The 23,149-nt window shown below is 43.0% G+C and overlaps 1 protein-coding gene across 1 annotated transcript in view; it reads right to left on the bottom strand.

Moving 5' to 3' along the window:
* The window catches only part of SNX9 (sorting nexin 9), an 87,034-nt gene that overhangs the window by 33,376 nt on the left and 30,509 nt on the right, over window positions 1-23,149 (bottom strand). The window contains exons 2-4 of the mRNA XM_061130197.1: window positions 15,447-15,533; window positions 14,092-14,166; window positions 12,672-12,797 (exon numbers count right to left, since the gene is read on the bottom strand). Of these exons, the coding sequence (XP_060986180.1) occupies window positions 12,672-12,797; window positions 14,092-14,166; window positions 15,447-15,533 (288 nt within the window). The remainder of the gene's footprint in view (window positions 1-12,671; window positions 12,798-14,091; window positions 14,167-15,446; window positions 15,534-23,149) is intronic.

The raw sequence follows: 23,149 nt of genomic DNA, 5'->3' as shown, positions 1-23,149 counted from the left end.
GCATGGAATTGACTTCAGTATAAGAAATAATATAGGAATCCAGCTTAATTTTTTCCTGTAGTCGGTCTGTTGCCCTAACATCATTTAGTGAATAATCCATTCTCCCTTCACTGATTTGAAATTTGCCTTTACCATACCCTGGACTTGGGACTATTTCTGGATCTCTTTCCTAATAGTCTATTCCTCTAGTACCAAACTACTTTGGAGCCCACTAGAAAAAATACCACATGGTAAACTTTGTACTTTACCATAACATCTTTTATTATTTTTACAGTGAACTGCAGCATCAGCTTTCTGTTTTTAAAACTAAAACAACCTTCAGTTTTAGGATTAGTATGTCAGTGGTAAAGAATCCACCCAACAATGCAGGAGATGCAGGTTTGATCCCTGGGTCAGGAAGATCCCCTGGAGAAGGAAGTGGCAACCCACTCCAGTACCCTTTCCTGGAGAATCCCATGGACAGAGGAACCTGGCGGGCTACAAGTCTGTGGGGTCACAAAAAAGTGGGACACAACTTAGTGACTAAACAACAACATGTCAAGCTTAAAAAATCTGATTTCATTTGAACTTTAAATTTGTAGATAAATTTAGGGAAAACAAATAGTGCCTTAAAAATTTTTTTTCAACGCTGAAATCTATTAATTCAAGGACATGGAATAGAAAAGTCTTCCTTCTCACATAAACAAAACAAAATGAAACAAACCTGACATTAAAGGCAGAGGCAAAGGTTTGCAAGAAAATTACCCAAATGGCCTCATATGCCTCTCTAATGTTTTAGAATGCCTCCATGATTGGGTTTTTTCTTGCTCTTCACCAATTGACATATGGGGGGATAACTGCCAGCCACCTACCAGAAGCGTCAACAACAGAGGACACGTTTTACAAGAGGAAATGTGATTGCATTCTAATATCTCTTCTAACTTCAAGAAAAAAAGATGACATTACTAATGATTTTGCTCAACGTCAAATATTAATAGCAGAAAGACATTTCATCTGTATGACTATCAATTTCTCAAACACACGGCTGACAAGGAGCTCCTCTCAAGCCACTCTAGTGGAGACTAGAAAAGAAGGCTGTCGTGCTGAGAGCCGGCCAGTCACTCCTCAGTTAGGAGAATCCCTTCTTCCACAGCTTTCTGGGGGGCGGGGAAACAGATACCCTGTGCTCTCCAGACTCTAAACCTGGAGGTTTTGTTTTACAATAAAAACTTCAAAAGGTATGCAAATTCTGGATGGTAACCTGACAGTAGGTACAGATACTCGTCTGGCATCTCTATAAACTATGAGGAAGAGGAACAGAGGAGTTACAAACTAGAACAGAAGAGTGAAAGTCCAGCCCCGCTGCAGAGTAAGACTGTTGGCAAACCGTCAGAGAAAGGCACTCTATCAACACGAGGATCAAATGGGACACGAAATTCACAGCAAGTACCCTAAAAAACTGAAACACATAACATGATACTCTTTGAAAAACTACTTCATTAATAAACTGTTTATAATCACTGCATTACAACTGGGTCATGTGCAGGATCTTAGCTCTCTACCTAGGTGATGAAATACTTGTTGGCAAATCAGTTTGCTTTTGTCCCCGCCCCCAACCCCCCTCACTCAGGGAATAGTCCTTCTAGTTTCAACTTGACTTCTGCTGATAAATCTTTCAAACCCGACCGACTAGAAGTCTCCCCAGGTTCTATCACTGACTCATCACTCACTCGGTCTCTCGGGGACCTTTACTGTCCTCGGGGCCCCTCCTCTAACAGCAGGAACAAACAACCAGCTCACAAGCCTGCCGGGGTCTGCTTCCCCCCGGACCTGCCCTCCCTGTAATTTGGCCTCTGGCTCCTCTGCTCTCCACTCCCAGTAACACTCCTGTCCCTTGACTGCAGGCATCGGGTCACACGACTACCCAAGCCTCTCCTCTGCTTTCTGCTAGCTTTCCTTCCTCTTTCAGCCCAGCGAGGGCTTCGTCCTTTTCTTTTCCCTCCCTTCATGGTAACACCCCCCCTCCCCACCAACTCAAGTGCATTATTTCAAGACCTTTCACTAGACCTCACTGACCACAGGATGGATTCTAAGCTCCTCAGTCCATTGATCAAAATCCTACCTTTTCCCTCCACGACTTCCCCATCCTCACTAGTCGCCACTGATCCTCACTCTATGCGTCAACCTGCAGTTTCCCAGACTTTCCCACATGCTTCCCTTTGCTCACGCTCTGCTCTCCACCTGTGTGCCGAGCCTGCAGGAAAGCTGTGCATCTCATAAATACATGTAAAGGGGTGCAAGGACGAGATCACTGGCCCACTGGGTGAATTTTAAATCCCCTTATGAAACTGTGCAGGAGACCAGGGTTCGATCCCTGGGTTGGAAAGACCCCTGGAGAAGGGAAAGGTTACCCACTCTAGTATTCTGGCCTGGAGAATTTCATGGACTGTACAGTCCAAGGGGTCACAAACAGCCGGACAGGACGGAGCCACTTTCACTTTACTTTATGAAACTGTAGCAATCTGACTCAAGTAAACAGCCCACAGGTTGAATGTTACATCCCTTTATGAAACTGTAGCGATTTGACTCAAGTAAACTTTTGGTGGGTGCAGTGGTTAAGAATTTAAGCTCTAGAGCTGTCTATCTGGGTTTGACCCAGCTTTGCCGCTTACTAGCTGTATGAACTTGGCCATTTACTCCATCTCTCTTAGTTTCCATATTTACTGAATGGGTATAACAGCATTAACTTCCTCACAGGACTTTTGTAAGGATTAAATGACATAATGCATATAAAACATCTCACAGAGTATCTATCTAGCACATAGCACAAATTCAGCAGAGGTCATCTTACTACCTGGGGGCTCATTTAGAACATAAAGAAAAGCCTGATGACTGGTAATCTTTGAGTAAATCCCCATTAGTTTACACTTTAGAGGAAAAGACCATCAATTATATTTTCAAATCAATTCCAGATCATATTAATAGAGAAACTTTTAATTAAATAGGTGATTATAGGCACTTAAAATACTTTCTATTCTAGCCAAAGATTTGTTTCCTTCAGATACATATAAGAAGGAGAAAGAAGACAGAAATGTTTTGCCATAAAGTTCAAAAGCAACTTTTGATTCTTGGGGTTCCTGGCACATTTTCTGTGCGCTGAATGCTGAGATCTTGCTTTTCTTCAAAGCCTCACCCCAGCTTCAACGAACTGGGCTATAGAACAAGCGGTTTAATGATCCTTTGGCCTCTGACTTCTTTGCTCCCAATTCCAAGAACCCCTTCCGTCCCTCACCTGCAGACGCCTGGCGGCACGATAATGCATTCTGCTCCTCCGCTAAGGTCTCGAGGGGCCTCTCCTTTCCCTTGCTCCCAGCCCTTCCTTCTCTCTCCTTTCTACTGAGTCATCATTCTCTTCCGGGCCGCCCCCCCTTACAGCATCAAAGCCATCCAGACGGTCAACTCTATGGTTAAAAATCCTTCATTAGACCTCACTGTCCGTGGAATAAATTCATCAATAAGTCTCATTGAAAGTCTTAGCTGAAAGGTCTCCAAGGCTTAAATCTCAATCACCCTTTCAGTTCCTATATGTCCCACTTTCTATGCTGCCATGTTCCCAAGAAAACCTGTATTTAGTTAGATACTTAACCAGAAACAATACCTTGCTTGGGGAAAAAGGATTTGTTCTAAGGGTTTCAAATTGAATTTTACCTTATTTATGGAAGGAGAAGGAGAAGGAGAAGATGAAGAAGGTGGTGATTGGCTGAGACTTTCAAGACAACCAATCTGAGCCAAAATATCCACCTTAAAATAAAAAAAGGTACTCCGTAAATGAAGGGTGGGGAAAAAAAAGAGTATACCGAAGCTAAAAACAGCAAATGCATAGCAGGGCTAAGTTCAGCAGAAAATTCCAGCATGCCACTCATGCACAAACATTACATGCAGAAACCAAAGCCCCTACTGTAGAGTAGTGGGTTATCCTCCGTGCATTAATATGTATTCTAAAGACTGTATCACTCACAGTATCACTGACGTACTGAAAGTAATTATAAGCAGCACAGACGGAATGGAACAAATATCATGCAAGTCATACACTCACAGAAAAAGAACTCCAGAGGAAAAACAATGCCAAGCTTTAAAGAATGTCAGGATGTTGAACTAGTGCTTTCACAGCCACCAGACATGTGAGATGAGCAAAGCTTCCTGGAACCTGAGAGCCACAAAGAACCGAGCCAGGACCGGCTAAGAGCATAGAACAACCCGCCAGGCCGTGAACTCTGTGAGCTCCTGAGCTGCTGACCACCTTGGTGTGCAGAGTTGACTTGAGAAGAGATAACCGATACGCTCCCTGGAGCTAGGCAGTGGCCAAGTCAGCATTGCTATGAGGAGGACAACTTGGAGACCAACTTCCAGGCTTCGAATCCCAGCTCCACAACTATCTCGTAGGGAAGTCATGACTATTGACATTTATATAGTGTTCGAGAACACTTCCCAGGTATAACTTTCTTCTGAAGAAAGTGGTGGTATGATTTCCATTTTGTAAATGTAAATAAATTTGGTTTTGGAAATCAACTAATAATACACAAAGAAGACAATCATGATGGAGTAACTGGGATCCAGTTTATGCTTCCACTTAAAACTAAGAGAGACGTTACATATGAAACTGTCTTCAAATCACTGGCCAACAGGCAATAGGGGACCTGACACCTACCTAGAGAGACTTTCCAGGCCTCAGGTTAGGGATGGGGGATCCACACAAAGACCCTGGTCTCTGTGAGTTGAGGAGACACAGCTGGGAGTCTGGGGCAGAGCAGTGAGAAGGAGAGAGCAGACAGAGGCCCCAGAGATGGGGTGAAGGGGTGGGGACGGGATCCAGGTCTTAGGCTGAGTACTGACCAGTACACACATCCGAGGACGCGACCATATGGAGGGTTAAGTATCAACCTCTCAGGAGGGCAGGTCTCACCAGCCAGCACTGAAAACCTCAGGGTTCAGGATTCACAGGGTGTGATACCAGCTACAGAACTGCAAAGGCTTTTGCCTCCAGAGAGAGAGAGGCAAAAATATCCCTAGACTGCTCTGGCCCCACCCTAAGAAGCTTATATTGGAAGAATTAAACTGTTTCCTAAATAACTTTCTTTTTAAAGAAAAACAAACAAACAAAACCCCCCTCTAGTCTGCAACTGCTGGCCACAAAAAAAACAGGTTCTGGTTTTGTTATATTTTGCTACTTAGCTGTACTTTGCTTCTTAGATGACATTTTTGGGCCACCAGGAGGAGTAAGAATCAAACTCTTACTTCTAACAACAGGCGTCGGTGAACATGGGCAAGGGCCTGTTTAGAAAACCACAGCATGACTGACTTGACTCACTGGTTTCCCAGTATGTTCTTCTGGACTCAGAGGAAATCAGGTGTTCTGGTTCAACTGGTTTTCCTGTTCAAGACATGGTCTAGGAAGAACGCTCTTCACTGCCCAGATCACGAGACTGCCAGCGCTGCGAGAGGCGGGGAGAAGACAGAGAAACAGGCAACGGATGCCCGTCCTTCTCTGTGTCCACCTGAACTAGGTCAGACCTCATAACCGAGGTCTGAGAATTAGTGAAAAAGGTAAATTATATTTCATTATGGTTGCTTTCTGCCTGGCTTTCTACCAAACTAGCGAACAAGAGTACGAAGAATACAGAAAGGTTCAACAGACGCTGACCAGTGAGCAGAGCTCCCGCTGCCCACCTGGTTCCTCACAGAGGATGCGCAAAGTTCAGTACAGGTCAACACGGCTCATTCAGTTTGACAAATCTACCAGGTAAGAAGGGTCAGTTACCAGGAGCTCACCACCTTGTGTGTTATCATCCTGGGGCAAAGGTTTTGGAAGCATTCGTAGGTCCACCTTACCACGCAAGGAAATTCTCGTGTGTGCCTCGGTCACACAGGTCTACACCCTACTGGTCATGTTGTCACGGCCGCTCACACCCTAACGTACGGTCTCCTGCTTGGAAGGACAGAAGGAAGGAAGGAACTTCCTGAGGAAGACTTTGTCCAGGGGCATACAACAGAAGTGAACAGAAATTAACTGGGTTTGTGAAAGCCGAGGTTATGGTGTTTCGGCTTGCTTTTTGTAACTCACCTGTCTGATTGAGGCAAAATGTTTTATCTGACATTTCTCGTTCATCAGATGTTTAATAACCATGTGCCAATTGTGTCAGGAAATGGGGATAGTAAACAAATAATGTGATTCATTTATAAGCCAAGAATATTTCAATCAGTTTCTGATAAAGGTTTAATTCTCTTTCTCAAAAAAGCCCACAGAAGGTATAAAACTGTCTTATGTAAAAAGCCTAATCATTTCAGCTAAAAATACAGATAGAACTTGTAAAATTTCCCATTTTGTTCTTTATAGATCTTTTGCTAAAAGGACATCATTGAATTCTACAGATGAACCTCTACTGATTTAAAAAAGCCATCTATAGAAATATAAAAATTTACACGTTCTTTTAAAAATAAGGCTAGATCACAACAACATTCTAAATCCATTTGTAGCCAGTCACATCAGTACTACTGACTGGAAATTACCCCCTCCACGCTTAAATAGCTTACTGTTCAGTCACTAAGTCACGTCTGATTCTTTATGACCCCATGGACTGCAGCACACCAAGCTTCCCTGTCTTTCACCACCTCCTGGAGCTTGCTCAAACTCATGTCTATTGAGTCGGTGATGCCATCCAACCATCTCATCCTCCGTCATCCCCTTCTCCTCCTGCCCTCAATCCTTCCAGAATCAGGCGTCTTTTCCAATGAGTTGGCTCTTCGCATCAGGTGGCCAAAGTATTGGAGCTTCAGCATCAGTCCTTCCAATGAATATTCAGGGTTGTTTCCTTTAGGACTGACTGGTTTGACTTGTTTAATATCCAAACTGCTAAATATAACTGAACCCCTACTAAGTACCATGTATAGTTCTAAACACTCTAGAACTTTTTTCCATTTACTCTTTCCAGCAATTCTATGAGGTCTTTACACAGAAGGAAACTGAGGCACACGGAAGCTAAGATAGTCACCCTGAGTCACACAGTAAGGATGTGATCTGGGAATAAAATCCAGGAAAGGTCTGGGATCAAACCGAGTGTGTTCCTGGCCTCACACATCTGAAGGATGCAGGACACTCCTGTCCTAACTACAGCTCGCAAAGGCACTCAGAGTTTTAAAAGTGGAATGAAAAAGAGAGGATAGAAATAAACAACATTTCAGAGAAACAGAAATGGGAAAGTCAGGAGAAGAAACTAGATTTGTGGGGAAATAAAGAGTGATTCTGTTCAAGCAGAGTTTGAGATACAGGGGAGACAGGCAGATAGAAATACTCAACAAGAAGCTGGACGTTGAGTAAACTACAGAGAAAATTCAGGATTGAGGGCTATTTGTAAGGGAATCCTCTGCCCAGTTAGAGAGGGTAGGAGATGGCTGGAACAAAAAAGGATAAGTGGGATGAGGCTATTCCCTGGAGAGGGAAGAGATGAAAAAAGGAGAGTATTTCTTAAACATCTCCCGTGAGTCCGACACCACTTACACCAGTGACCTGGTCCTCGGACAGTTCCGGAAGCAGCCTCGACTCTTGTGAAGTGGAGCCAGATTGTCAACCCAGCTCTAATGTCAAACCTTACACCAGACTTCCCACCACACCAACCTGCGTCGAACGGAGGAAGGATGGGGTGGAAAACCAGGGAACAGAAGAACAGACATCCATGGGGAAATGGGATTCAGTGTGATAAAAAGCAAGAATTTTAACAAAAGGAGAAGTAGTTTATTCCAAGTACGCATCTCTTTCTAATATTTAAAAAGGATAGAAAAATAAACCCTTCAAAAGGGGGTTATTAAAATAAGGGGTTTAGAAAACTAAAACCCCTCAAGTCAAAAGTCTTCATATAAAACATCTAGCTTTATACATCTTTCAACTAGTGTTTAAGCACCACTGTTCTTTAAAAAGTACAAACAAAAACGTCTCATTAATTTCTCAAAAGTAAGTTCTGTAAAGAGGCAGTGATTGAAAAGTTTTTAAAAAGATCTATACTGAGAATCTTTTTAATCAATTATATAATTTAAACACTAATAACTGGGTGAAAACCAACATGAGGACAACTATTAACACATGTTTTGTAATGATATCTGAGATTCACTTTCACTAGCAGGCTAACACATTCTGGAGGCACAGCTACTAATAGGAAGTGCTCCTGAATCTGTAAAATACCAGATAACTAACTAATAATGAAACCACCAATAACCACTAAAAACTATTCTTTTTTAAAGGTATTGCAATAGCTGTCCTCATCCACCTTAAAATCTGTACTAGAAAAAGAAAACAAGAATCTAATTCATTTCTTAAATATCCTTCAGTAAGTTTTCTACACAGTTTGCAACTGTGGTGTGTGTGTGTGTGTGTGTGTGTGTGTGTATGTGTATGTATGTATTTTGTGGTATGCATGTATTTATTTTATTTTTAAAATTTTTATTGTGCTGAAATGTAATGTAAGAGTTCCCACTGTAACCATTTTTAAGCACACAGGTTCATGGCATTAATTACACTGTCAATGATGTGCAGTCATCATTACCATTTTCATCAAACTCCCCCGTCCGGGTATATATTTAAATACAAGAAAGGTAACACTACCCATAGGGATAGGCCTTTTTAAAGGCCTGATCATCCACGTCTGTATCGGAGAAGGCAATGGCACCCCGCTCCAGTCCTCTTGCCTGGAAAATCCCATGGACGGAGAAGCATGGTAGGCTGCATGCAGTCCACGGGGTTGCAAAGCGTCAGGCTCGACTGAGCGACTTCACTTTCACGCATTGGAGAAGGAAATGGCAACCCACTCCAGCGTTCTTGCCTGGAGAGCCTGGTGGGGTGCCGTCTATGGGGTCGCACAGAGCCGGACACGACTGAAGCGCCTCAGCAGCAGCGGCAGCATCCACGTCTGCACATCTGAAGCTACCCTCGCTCTCCTACCAGCATCCCTGGCTTCCCGCGGGGCAGCTGTCCTGCAGTCTCCCTGGCCAGCCTTTCCTCACTTAAAACACTTTAATCCTCTGCTAATTTGATAAAAAGAATTTCAAAATGAGCATTTTTCTATGTTGACTGGCTCTTTGTACTTCTTTCCAATGAAAAAATCTGTTTACCCCCTTCGCCCTTTTCTTTTTCTGAGCTGTTCATCGTTTCCCTGTAGATTTGAGAGTTCTCTATTAACAGAATTACCTGGTACCTCTGGCATGTTACAAATTCTTTTCCTAGGTGAATATTACTTTTTTATTTAAATGTACCAGTTCTATGGTTGCTATAAATTGTGTTGTGTTTAGAAACACCTTCTATATTACAAGGTTATAAAAAAAAATGTTGCCTATATTTTTTCCAAGTACTTAATAAACAGCTCTATCATTGTCCAAATTAAATTGTTCCAACACATTTAAAGAATAATGCACTGAATTCCCTTGACATTTACAGTCTAGTCTATACCACAGTCAGGCAGTGAGTCTGTGTTTTACAGGTAAGGAGTTCCCTCACGTTCTAGGCAAGAAAGAAAAAGGTCACAGTGGGTTGTGGGGCTGCTGCCGGAACATTATCCACCACTACGCCAGTCACTGCACTTACCTCTGCTTGCTCAGTAAGAAGCTAGAACCAGAAGGGGCCCCAACAACCTGAAATTAGGAGTTTTAAGAAAAACAAAAGGAAGTGCTATTTTACATACTAAGTTATAAACGTGTGAACTAACTACTCTGAAAGGCAGTATAGCTTCAAAAGGAGGGTTCAGATAAATTAAAAAACAGTAGGCTCAAAGTAAGCCTTTGAGCCTAACAGTAGGCTCAAATTTACGAACATCTGCAGGTGGAATGTTACCTTTTAGAGAGATCTTTCTAAAAATATGATTTAAAAGAAAGACACAACAGTCAGAAAGATGGATAAGCAGCAGCAGCTGTGTGGCTTTAACCTGCCTGTGTGGGAAGAAAGCCAAATTCAAAACAAGTGGTGCTGAAAAGACTAAAAGGACACTGATTAGGAAGAGGGTGGTGTACTGAGCCGAGGGCAGGGGGCGGCCTGCCAGACCCACGGGCAGAGGAGAGGGCTGGCTCCTTCCTCTGACGCACGGCAGGCAGATTCTTTACCAGCTGAGCCACGAGGGACGCCCTCCTCTGACACCCTTGCCTCCAAACAAACTGTCCTCTGGGGGAGAAGGCAACGCCAGCATCACTAGAAAAGCCCAAGAGGCATATCCCTGGAACAAAAATAGTATTTTCTTATCAACATTCAGAAAATGAAATAATGGAAAAACCTGACAGCAACGTTTTCCAAAGCTACCAATTAACAACGGTATTTATAAAACACACCACAATCTTGGCCCATTTAAATTGTCCTTACATCCCGGATAACTGAGACCATAAATGGCTGTTGAAAATATTTTTACCCTATTTAAGTAAATCCAAATGCTCAAATTAATTAATTATGGTCATGCATTCTGTATTTTGTTACTCCTGGTTTCAGCTTATTTTTTCTTTGCTTTCAAAGGATCTGATTAGATTTAATGTCAGATTGGACTAGAAAAATCCAACCTTTATAAGTTGGTTATATTTTCTTCTAACCAACGTGGATGAAAAAAATTAGACTTACACTGACCAGTTTATACTACACTTAAGAAGTGAGAAATCTTCATAATATAACAAAATTTGAGATTGATTTTAAATTTGTGTTTATGAATTAAACTGCTTTAGCCGATCCTGAGCTAATGGTTGAGACAGGTCCCTGAATTAAAATATGATAAATAGCTCTATGTTTTGTTTCCTTCACTTATTTTATGATCATCTCAATATAATTCCCCTTTATTGAAATGCTGTCCTTTACTTATTAATAGTTTCACTGGTATTTTTGTATAATTCAGTATAATTCAGTGACTCTCAGCTGGGTTGACTTTGCCCACCTGGCAACATTTGGAGCCAGTTTTGGTGACTGTGGTGAGGGCGGTGCTACAGGCCAGAGATGCCGCTGGTTATTACAGTGAGGAAGTGTCAGGCCCCAAATGTTAACAGCACCCAGGCTAAGAATCCCTGGTAAAACGTCAAGTAACGTTTAACTGGGCTTCCCTGGTGTCTCAGTGGTAAAGAACCTGCCTGCCAACGGAGGAGACACTGGAGATGTGAATTCGATCCCTGGGTTGGGACGATGCCCTGGAGAAGGAAATGGCAACCCACTCCAGTATTCTTGCCTGGAGAATTCCATGGACAGAGGAGGCTGCAGGGTATGGGGTCACAAAAGAGTCGGATGCAATTTAGCAACTAAACAACAACAAGATTTAACTACTATTTCTTCACATTTTATCTTGAGCAAACTTTAACTGGCCAACATTCTCAGGTATTATAGATTAACAAAATATATGAGAATGTTCAACTACGGTGATAACTTCACCTCCAAATTTTAAATATCTGAGCCAGGCTAATTTGTAGTTCAGGATGTCCACAAATGCTATTTTAAAATGTATAAAATCTGCAATTAACATTTAGCAACAGTACTTTGAAAAACTCTCTTAAAAGGTTAAGATATAAATATCCTATAAGCAGATAACTGTGAATGAGATGGTTATTAGGCTTTACACTATTTAAAGCCTTTTATGCAGTTAAAAATATCAAGAGATATCTCCTAAAGCTCATTCATTTCTAAAGAGGTAGGAAGCAGTAACATTTTCAGATCCATCTGAAATAATCAGATAATCATTTAGCAATAACTGAACCAGGTCAAAGTACTGGAGCTTCAGCTTCAGCATCAGCCCTTCGAGAAAATATTCAGGGTTGATTTCCTTTAGGACTGACTGGTTTCATTTCCTTGCCATCCAAGCTCCGATACTTTGGCCACTTGATGTGAAGAACTGAATCATTAGAAAAGGCCCTGATGCTGGGAGAGATTGAAGGCAGGAGGAGAAGGGGATGACAGAGGATGAGAGAGTTGGATGGCAGTACCAATTCGATGGACAGGAGTTTGAGTAAGCTCCGGGAGTTGGTGATGGACAGGGAAGAATGGCGTGCTGCAGTCCATGGGGTCGCAAAGAGTCAGACACGACTGAGTGACTGAACTGAACTGAACCAGGCAGTCACCAAATTGGTCGAATTCATTAAAATTAATATTAAAATTTTAGTACATTATTCTCAAATTATTCCACTTTTCCAAGTTTTCTAGAAACAGTACGATAACAGTACCAACTGCTGGATCTGTGGCCACCTTCACATGCACTGCACCTGCAAGAGGAGGGGGCTCACGCTGAAAGTGCAAGTCATGAGCCAAGGTCACCTAAGGTCCTGCTCCAGCCAGAGCTTTGACACTGACTGCCTTGCCTCAAAAGAGGACCCTTTTCCTTCCTCGCCCTCACTTGCGAGGATATTTCCGGCTTAAGGGGTCGGTGTTCAACATGCCAGACTTTCTTTTTTTTTTTTTTTGCCAGACTTTCATAAGCAACTCTTAATGAACACCCTGCCTTCTCACTAATAATCAATGCTATAAAAATAGTCTGCAGCAGGCTTAAGAGGCAAGGTCTTTGTTAGAACCCAGCAAAAGAGTGCCACACACAGACCTAACAGCTATTTTATTCGTGCTTTCAGGGAATGGCACGAGCTTGACGCATCACAAGCTTTCACACGTGTGCTCTGTTCTGTCAAGCCAGAGAACGATTTACCTGGTTGTTACTGTTGGTGGCTGATGCGTTGGCTTGGGCTGTACTTGCTGACAGGGAGTCGAGGAAGGCTTGGTCGGCCACTGAATTTCCACAAGCAAACTGATCTTTTCCATCACTGGGCAAAATCTGAACATTAGGAAGGACCACAGTTACTTACTTTCATAGACTACAGATTTATTTCAGAGTTAGAATCCCTGATGGCAAGTAAACTATCAAAAGGTTTCTATTCATAAAAGGTATGAGCTCAAGAACATCTGCCCTAATGATTCCTTTCTGCAAGTATGCAGAATTCTTTAGAAAAACGCAACTAATACCAGGATCAGCTTATCATATTTTTCTCATTCTCGTCAGTTTTTAGGATCCTGAGCGCACGATGTACAGACATCAAATACGACATAACATGAGACATGTGGGCTGGGTTCGGGGACCTGTGAATCCTCTGAAGCTGTCTGAAAAGGTGGGGTGCCTGCCCGTGCACATGTCGGGCTGGCCAAAGACTTCATTTGGGTTTTTCCAGAAAAGATGTTCTAGAAAAACCCAAACGAACTTTCTGGCCAACCTAACATTTCAGCAATTTCATCAGTATTGTCTGGAGCTCTCAAAACACCCCACTGAACTCTCAGTCAGGGACAACAGCCAGCCTTTCCATTTTGCAGGCAGCGCCCAGCACACACCCTCCCAGGGCACGTGATCTCTCTACTGGAGGGGAACCCAAGGCAACTCTGTTCCTGAGCGTCACTCCAGTTTTACTCACAGGCCACCAGGCAGGCAGCCTCAGTTTCTTGCTATCACCTGGGAAGAGAGGCAAGCTCATCACGGACCCAGGGCTCCGTCCTGTGTGACCTACAGACAGCCAGCAGGGGGCGCCAGGAGGCTGACTCAGAGAGCGCTGGTCAGCTGGGTGGGGTGTGTCCCCACACCATCCTTGGCATTTATCACTACAGAGCTTACACCCGGCAACAGCTCACTCAAGACCCTGGGTCTTTGAGAATGGGAGAAGGAGCTGACAAAGGTCCTAGATTAGCGCAGGGAGAAGAAAGCGACCTCGGACAGCCTGCTACTTACACTGTGAATCTACTCTACGGTAAACAGTACGGCAGGCAGCAGCTTCTACACAGAATCAGTAAAGGGGAAACAGAGACTTTTATTCAGAAAAACTAAAAGGTGCTATCCTTGGACAGAACTTCAGCTAAGTATTTGGAGTCACTCTTTGGCATATAAGTCTGTAGGTAATATTTCTTCTTGGTTCTACTCCAATGAATTTTCTACATTTTATATAATCAGCATGTATTATTTTTACAATGGAATTTTTTTCATTAAAAATAAAGCTATCTTTCATTCTTGTCCTTTAAGTTGATAACTCATAAAAACACAGATGACAAAGACCAGGTTTAACTGATAAACGAGAGTAACTTCTTACCTCCACATAGTCTGTTGGAACAAGCCCTCGTTCTCCTCGGCTGTTTCTTCCTTCCAGCCATCCTCCACCAACATCCTCAAAAAGTTAAAAGGAAAAAAAAAGACTACAGTTGGAATTTCCTGCAGAAATTTGGCTCTGGGAAATTAAAAAGGTAATTAACCCATTAACCTTTTCATTCGTACAGGGCTAACGCTATTAAAAATGTCAAATTCTTAAGCTTTCTCTTTATTCCAGAAAAGGAAATAATTTAAAAATGAGAAAAATCAAACCTCAACAATAATTGATCAGAGAGAGAGAAACAGAATCCAAGATTTTGTAATTTCTTTCTGCTGACTGGTCTGTGGTAGACTGAAAAAATGGCTTGCAGCTCCGACTGTCAAGGGGCAGAATGCACCCCACTTCCAGAACCTGCGCTACGCTTTGTGACCTCTTCGGCCAACAGACTAAGGTGGAGATGACACGGGGTGAATACAGAGCCGGCCTCAAGAGGCTCTGCACACTTTAGTTCACATTTTTTTTTTCCCAAAAGAGCTGGCATTTGGGTTATCAGATGATGACAGAGACAAGGCTCCGTCTCCCTGTTGGCCCACCCAAAGCCACCCGACCCTCAGCAGGAGAAATGCCAGACAGACGAGGTCATGGTGGCCTGCTCTGCCCTAGCCCCGTGCTGGGCGATGCACACCCATGGATGAGCCCAGGTCAGGAGAACCACTCGGCTGGCTTGTGGATCCCCAAGCAACAACGATCGACTACTTGTTTAAGCCACTGAGCTTTGGGATTGCCTGTTATTTAGGAAAACTAACTGGCCCAACCTTCCTGAGCGCTCCTAGATAAATAATGTTAATAAACTAAACAGTAACGTACTCGATGCCAGGATTCCCAATTTTTAATGTTACCTTTGAAAAATCCTACTGCTTCCCTTTAAAATAATAAGGGCTATCTTAAATTCATAAACCATACCCTAATTAGTTAACATCCACCTGAATCTAGATAATATATTCTTTTAAAAAGTCATTTTAAGTGACTTTGTCCATTTCTTGACCACAACAGCAATTTAAATACTATTTTACCGAGAAATTAAGAGTGCTTCTTCATTAAAAAAAATAAAAAAAAACAGTAAATATAAGCTTTCATGTCTTCTATGATTAAAAATAGAACCTATTTACTTATACACACCTGGAATACTATATAAAACTACATATATTTTTTCTAACCAGCAATTCTTTTTTTAACCATCAGTATTGCACAAGCAACAGGAAAGGAATTCATGTGGGTTTGAAAGATCAGCCTGTTAAAAAAATAAAACCTTAAACATAATCCTTAAGAGACCAATTTAAACGTAACACTTCTCTTACCGGATTTGTAATTGTGATGATTTCACCTTCATTAACTGTCAGTTCATTATTTCCAGGTTCAGCAGAAAAATCATACATAACCCGAGCCTATTGGAAGTAAAAAGAGGAAGTTACAAATGTAAACGTAACAGTAAAAAAAAAAAAAACCACCTATACTGCTCACTTTGTGAACAACATGTCATGACCGTGGTTGCGGTTGTTTTGGAACAAAGGAAGACGTCGGATCAAAATGATTCATCAGCCCTGTTTGTGAAGAAGAACAGCACCAAGAGTGAGAGCCCTGCTCTGCTCTGGGACGAGGGAGGTTTCTGGTCGCTGCCCACACTGTACTTAGAGATCGGCCCCGAAGAACTCAGAATAAACCCATTTCAGTAAGGGGAAAAGAGCACACATGGCCTTCCTTGCAGGAGCTAAGAAGTGGAAATACAGACACTGTTCACTGTGGGCACACCGACTCTCAGGGACTGAGGGATCTCCGTGTAAGTATGTACACATATGAGATGCACAGTCTTTAGATGAACCTCCTGCTATTAAAACTCTCACTGTTCTTTACCTAGGGTAAATTTTGATGGGGCAGCAACCCTAGCCAACTAAAAACACAGACATCTGAGCTGTGTGCAAGACATATTCATACTCTTCTACTAGAATACTTCCTACTAAGAAGAATAAAGTGTTGGTTGCTCGGTCGTGCCCGACTCTCTGCGACCCCATGGACTCTAGCCCACCGGGCCTTTCTGTCCATGGGATTCTCCAGGCCAGAATACTGGAGTGGGTAGTCATTCCCTTCTCCAGGGGATCTTCCTGACCCAGGGACTGAAGCCAGGTCTCCTGCATTGCAGGCAGATGCTTTACCATCTGAACCATACCAAGACTTATCTAGGGCTCTGATACTTGGGTCAGGTAACCTGAGCAGCTGTGATTTTCAAAATTTTTCTTGCCATGGCATCTGAATCTCACAGAAAATAGACTAAAGGGAAGCTGCTCTGGCTGATGTGAGGCTGATGTGGTTGATGCGAAAGCTGCTGTTTCAGGCCCTTCCTCAAGCAGATGCTTGAGGCACCAACCCTGAGACGTGGGTTCCTTGTAATAACTGCCATGCACGTATTCCAAGAGAGACAACCACTGTTGTAAAAAATACATATACTTTATACATATACTTTTATAATATGTGCATTTAATCCGTCTCAAATTCTAAATAATTGTCTTTTCATGGATTGTCTTATAGAAGGAAGTCCATCTTACAAGTTGGAGACCACATGTACCTAGGAAACATGGTTTGTTTTAAACTTATCCTGGTGCTTCCCCGGTGGCTTAGTGGTAAAGAATCCGCCTGCCAAAGCAGGAGACGTGGGTTCGAGCCCTGGTCAGGGAGGATCCACATGCCGCGGAGCAACTAAGCCCGTGTGCACAACTGCTGAGCCTGTGCTCGGAGCCGTGAGCAACAGCTACTACAGCCCCTGCGCCTGGAGCCCCAGCTCCAAGAGCGACAAGAGAAGCCGCCACAAGGAGCAGCCTGCACACCGCAACGAAGAGTGGCCCTCGCTTTCCGCAGCTAGAGAAAGCCCACGCGGCAATGGAGACCAAACAATGAATATAAATAAATACACAGAATTATATATAAAAAAGTAATTGTCCTAAGAGGCAGAGCTAAGTCTGCCTACAGGGTGCATCAACTAGAACTAGTGGGACTACATTCCTTTAACACACATTTGCTGCACACCGACCACGTGGCGAGAAGTGTGCTGACCAGTGCCTTCTCCACACCTGCTTAAGGATGCCTGCAACGCTTCTTACAGGGACCCAGGATTCACATCCAGTGGTAAAAGATTAGGGGAAAATATCCCAAATACTAATCTACTTTGAAATACATCAAAAATAGTAAGATGAACTGGTGGAGAAATGCGATAAAGCAGGTATAGTAAGTAAACTTATTTATGGAATCTGGATAGTGGGTTTATGGTGTCCAGTGGAAAATGAGTTCAACTTTTCTACATGCTTGAAATTTTTCATAATAAAATGTTGGAAAGAAACGAACAGTAGTGTACGGCATCAGATCCTTTACTTTTATACACTGGGAAGGGAGACTGAGAGCCAGGCTCAGGTAGAGTGAGAATTCTGCAAGTGTCACTGTCTTCCTGAGGTCACTACAGAGGACAGCGACCCCGGGCTGAGGTATTTTCCTCGGGCAGCTGCAAAAGGAGACAGAATTCGGCTTGTCCTCTTGGGGACCGAAACATGTTTTTAAAAACATGTCAAACCAACCTCAATCCCTCACACAATGAGGGCAGATGGGAGATAAAGGCCTGAGGAGGGAGAAGGGGGCTCCCCAGGCCAGGACGCACCCCCAGGACAAGAGCCAGACGAGAACCCACTGTTTTGATCCTGCTCCTTGAGCATCCATGGACGATTTTCTTGATTCAGTTAAATCCTACCAACCCTCAGATATAGAATACCAGAAGCCTCTCGTTTACTAAACGTAACAACTTGGTGAAACAGAATGTGAAACAAGTCAAAAATAAAAAAATGGAAACTCCCCTACACATTTAAATATTACTGAACATCTACCCACGGAAAATGTCTATAAACACTGTAGGTTTATTTTAAACATTGACTTAGGACTTTTTTTTTTTTTTTAAACTTAGAGATGCTTCTTAAGAATTATAACTGAGACTAACTTTGGGGAAGATTTAAAAAGCACATCCCCAAATGAGCATAAATGTCAACAGGAAAAGAAAAAAAACAAACAAGGTCACTGAGCTGAGAAGAGCAACTCGGTTGCTCTAGGTGAGCAGGTTTAGCGCAGACTGGAAGCCCGCCAACACCCACTCCTCTCCCGGCTTCTCTCAGCCTCCGGCTCTCCTCACCTTCCCGCCTTCGCGACCACTACAGGATCCACGCAGGTAAAGATGCTGACCTTGACCTCAACTGCCAAGCTGCCGACTATTTTTGATGTGGTTGTTGAAAGAAAAGGTGGTTTTTCTCACTGCCTCTTCCAGGGGTAGCTGTACTTTTAGCAAACAACTCCAAGCATTTCAAGGGCTAAATTTCCACAGTTCCTGGTCAGTCAGAATTGGTAGCAGCCATCGAGAATGGCTCCAAAATTAATTTTCTTATGTAATTTTTTAAGAATAGACTACCAATAAAATTGATACCTGCTTTTAAAAATGTTTTTCCTAAAACGGGTTGAGGTGTGTTCTCCTGAAACATATGGTGCACCTGGAGAGTTCTAACTGGCCAAACAGACAAGCACTGCAGCTTGAGAAACTTCCAAGATGAAGAGAAAAGTAAACAGAAATTCATTGTGTAGGAATATGTTTCCAAGAAATGAATAGAATGATCTTAAGTCTCTGTGTAACAAAAGGCAATTATACAATCACGCGGGGGAAGAAATCCTTCAGAATACTTAAGACTAAACCAAGCAGACTGTATCATCCACTTCCGGGTCACCCCGCCCAGCCTCCACTCCACTCATGCACGACGATTCTGCAGATACTTGGACCAAGGGAATCCCAGGGCCGTGTTGCGACCAAACCGCTGGAGGCTGGGGTGACTCTAACAGACTTTCTACCCAGACTCGCCCAGATCAAAGCTTCTTTATGTGGTGTACAGAACAATCAGATGAAAGCGTCTGAACAGTTCTTGGATGTGGTGGCATCAAACTGGCCATATCACACATAGCATCACTATTACCCCAATCACTAACATATAAAACATAAGCTACCAGGGAAAGAACTTTGCAATTCACATCAAAAGGTTTTTAAAGAGCATCTAGAACTCAAGAAAAAGACCAGCAACCCACCAGAAAAATGGGCAGAGAAACACACAGTTCACAGAAAAAAATAAATGGTCCTTATACCATTTATGTGTGGGGAAAAAATGCTCAATTCCACACATAAAGGAAGACAAGTTAACCCGGAAGATGTAGCCAGATTTCCCTTCGTTGGGGACTGTACTATTTAAACCTCTGCTGGCAATATGAAAGAAATGGTTCTCCCCAGCTTCACAAACAGAATCAATCACCCAATCTTTGTATTTCTGTTCATCTGATAAGTGAGAAATTTTGCCTCAATACAGTTTTCAAGATCAATTTACCCGTAGATCCAGAAGTCTCATTTTGAGAATCCATTCTCTACATGCATGTGTATACCAAGTCATTTAGTGCAGCACTGTTTCCAATATGAAAAGACCACAGACCACCCTTCAGTTCAGTTCAGTTGCTCAGTCGTGTCCGACTCTTTGCGACCCCATGAATTGCAGCATGCCAGGCCTCCCTGTCCATCACAAACTCCCGGACTTTACTCAAACTCATGCCCATCGAGTCGGTGATGCCATCCAGCCATCTCATCCTCTGTCATCCCCTTCTCTTCCTGCCCCCAATCCCTCCCAGCATTAGGGTCTTTTCCACCCTAGTAGCTGCTAAAAGGGAATTTGTTACATAAACCACGGTATATCATCACAAGAAAATATGTAGCGATAAAAGAATGAGAACAATCTCTATGTACTGACACAACTACTGTATCATTAACTGAGGAGAGCTAGCTAGCTGCACAAGAGGGCATGTAGTATGCTACTTTTTTTCATAGGCAGAAGAATACTTATATTTGCCAGTACTTTCATAAAGAAGCACTAGATAATTAAAAGAAATTATTTTAAAACTGGTTGCCTGTAGAGATGGGAGAGGAAAATGAGCAGGTAAGAATAGTGACATTTCTGTTTACTTCTTTTCATATCATTTTAACTGGGTACATGTATCACCTGGCCGAGAATTCTAAATGAAGATGGGGGGGTGGGGGGCGGCGACATCATTTATAGAATCAGCAAAAGATAAACTAGTTAGGAATAAAGTAGGGAGATGTGTAAGGAAAAACTGTACAACATTCCTGAAAGACACAGAAAATGGGAAGAACTGAGAAGTCTGGCACAGTGCTTGCAAAAACAGCCACAATAAATCTTCCTACCCCCGCTGCGAGGGGACTCTGCCACTCCTCCCGGTACGTTAAGGGAAGGCTCTCTTTCCACCTCTGGACTCTGGACTCGTTCATGCGCTTGCCGTGGCCGACAGGGTAACAGCAACTGTGCTACAAGCAGAGGCATGAACCCACCGCGCCGGGTGGGGCCTGCCCTCCCGGCTGCCAGGATCACCTCCACGCCCATGTCAGCCTCTGCAGAGGAGGGCCCACCGCCGCACCCCAGCCATCCCAGCTGCACAAGGCGAGACCCCAGCACGTGGCCGAGGCCAACCACTGCCACCAAGGCCGGGTCAGGCTTTTCAGGCCACAAGAAGCACTCCCAGCCAACCTGCAGAGGGACAGGGAATAACATGCTGTTTTAAGTCATTAAGTTTACAGAAAACCATGAAAAGCACCAAAGGACATCTTAGGTGAATTTCTAAAATAATCTTGCAGTGGAGGAGGACTTCAAGTACGGAATAGAAATCCTGAAGAGAGAAAAATTTCTCTTCTCCCAAAATAACACATACCTACCTTGCCTGGCAAAAGCCATTATCAACAAGATAAAAACAAAAAAACAAAAACAAATGACAAGACTGGAAAAATATTTGTGACTTTTATCACAGACTAACGGTTGGCTCTCCTACTCTATGAGGGTAACTACGAATCAGTAAGAAACAAAAGGCTCTCAAAAATGTAACACCTCACTTATAAAACTATACAAATATTATTTTCTCACTATCGACGGGCAAAACAAAACAAAAACCTTTGATCACAACATCGCGTGGGTGACGGTGTAGGGGCAGGGAAAGAGGAATTACGTAGTGCTGCTGGCAGTAAGAGGCAGCCTGGGAGTGCCTATCAAAATCCAACTCAACCTCCAGGAATTTTTCCTCCAGAAATATTCACACATTTGCAAAAGGTTATTCACTGCAGGTCTGTTTACCAGAGCAAAGGCCCAGGCCAGCCTGAAACTAGGGATTGGTTAGCCAAGTAGGGCTCTGCCATGGAAGGGAATATCAAGTAGTCCAGCCAAAAAAAAGGAGGGCTTGCTTATTTTTCACATGTGGAATCATCTCTAAAGTGTATATATTAAATGAGAAAATAAAGCAAAGTACACCACTGTGTCAAAAAAAAAAAAAAAAAGAAAGAAAGAAAATGCATCTGCTTATCTCTGTAAAGATATACAGAAGTAACACTGCCTGTAAGAGAAGACAGCTGGCTGAAGGAAGGATGGGAGAGATTTCCAGTGTTATCTTTATGTACCGTTTTAAGTGTTGTTGTTGTTTTTAATACGAACTTACTGTTCAGTCAAAAAAATGACAAATCAGAAGCACTGTCTTATACCCCTAACCCAGGAAGCTCATAATCTTGCTGAAATTACCATAGTCTATTCGAGAATGTTTCCCAGGTACGACAAAACATGAAACGCTCCAAAGTTTAACTCAAAGAATGACTGGAAGGCAGTCAGAGTCTGTGTTAAAGTCTACACGCTCCTGGAGTTCTCATTCTGTGTGCCATTTCTGTGTGTGTGTGTGTGTGTAAAAAGGCACTTTTACAACAACAACAACAAATGCAATACAATGAAGCTAAAAAAGGAAAAGCTAGAAAATGTTCCTCTTCTCCTCAAAGGGCACAAGCGCTAATAGATTTGAAAGTACCCTTCAGAATGTTCTGCATTTGACAAGCGTGTATGTGTGCACCCGCACACACACACTTATACGCACACCCAATCAGAACCACTGTACGCCTCTGCATTTCATGTTTCATCTAGTCTTCGGACTCTTCATATCAGCACATCTACCCTGCTCTTTATCTGAGCTGCAAGGCTACTAATCCACCACTCAACCTCCAGGGCAAAGCCCAGGAAAACCTACTTACCTGTGGTTAAGAAAAAAACTGCACCCCACTCCAAATTCAGATAGCTGAACTGTGTTTCCTGATTACAAAATGACATGTGCATTATGGAAAAAAAAGATAAAGGTTTACCAGCAAACAGTACCCCAAGTCTCAAACTTCACAGACAGTGAGTAGAAAACATATACGTTCCCAGTAACAGTGGTCTGTCCGCGCCACTCCTGCCCCCCGGCATGTCTTGACAATGTTTTTCATTTCTCCCCCCAAAAGGGGGATGAACTGTAATTACTGGCAACGTAGTGATTATGAGCTGGCTTCAGAGCCAGACCATGAGTCCAACTCCCCATTCTACTGTTTCACAGCTTTGTAAACTTGACTGAATTCCTCAGAGTCTCCGGCTCAAATTCCTCAACAATGTGATAAGGCCAACAGTATGTGTCTCGTGACACAAATGATCAGGGAAGTCATGGCTGTAGTAAGGTGCTCAGAACAGTGATTGGCATAAAGGGCTCAATTAACGTTAGCTATCATGACCTCCGGTGTTTTTCCTGAATATCATACATACATCCTTCATGTGCTAAAAAAACTTGCCGCCACACAAGGCAAACAGCCAGTGCCAGGTTACTGATTCACACAAAAGGAAGTTCTAGAGCCTGTTACTTCACCTGATTGAAGGAGAACCAGACCACCTCAGGGAGGGCAACCAGAGGGCTACCCGCCCCCACCGTGGAGTTTGTGACGAAGGTAAGGGGTAACCCAGCAAGGCTGATGGTGGTCCGCAGGGAATTCCTCAACCCTGATCATTTGAAACAGTACTAGAATGATGAAAATTAATCAGGAGACCAATTTTAAAATAAACTGGCAAAAAAATCAAGTTTCTCTGTACACAGTCACTTG

This window comes from Dama dama, chromosome 26 (assembly GCF_033118175.1).
Source record: "Dama dama isolate Ldn47 chromosome 26, ASM3311817v1, whole genome shotgun sequence".
NCBI classification, from domain to species: Eukaryota; Metazoa; Chordata; class Mammalia; order Artiodactyla; family Cervidae; genus Dama; species Dama dama.
The sequence above is the reverse complement of the archived record's forward strand: the minus strand, read 5'-3'. Positions and strand labels throughout refer to the sequence as shown.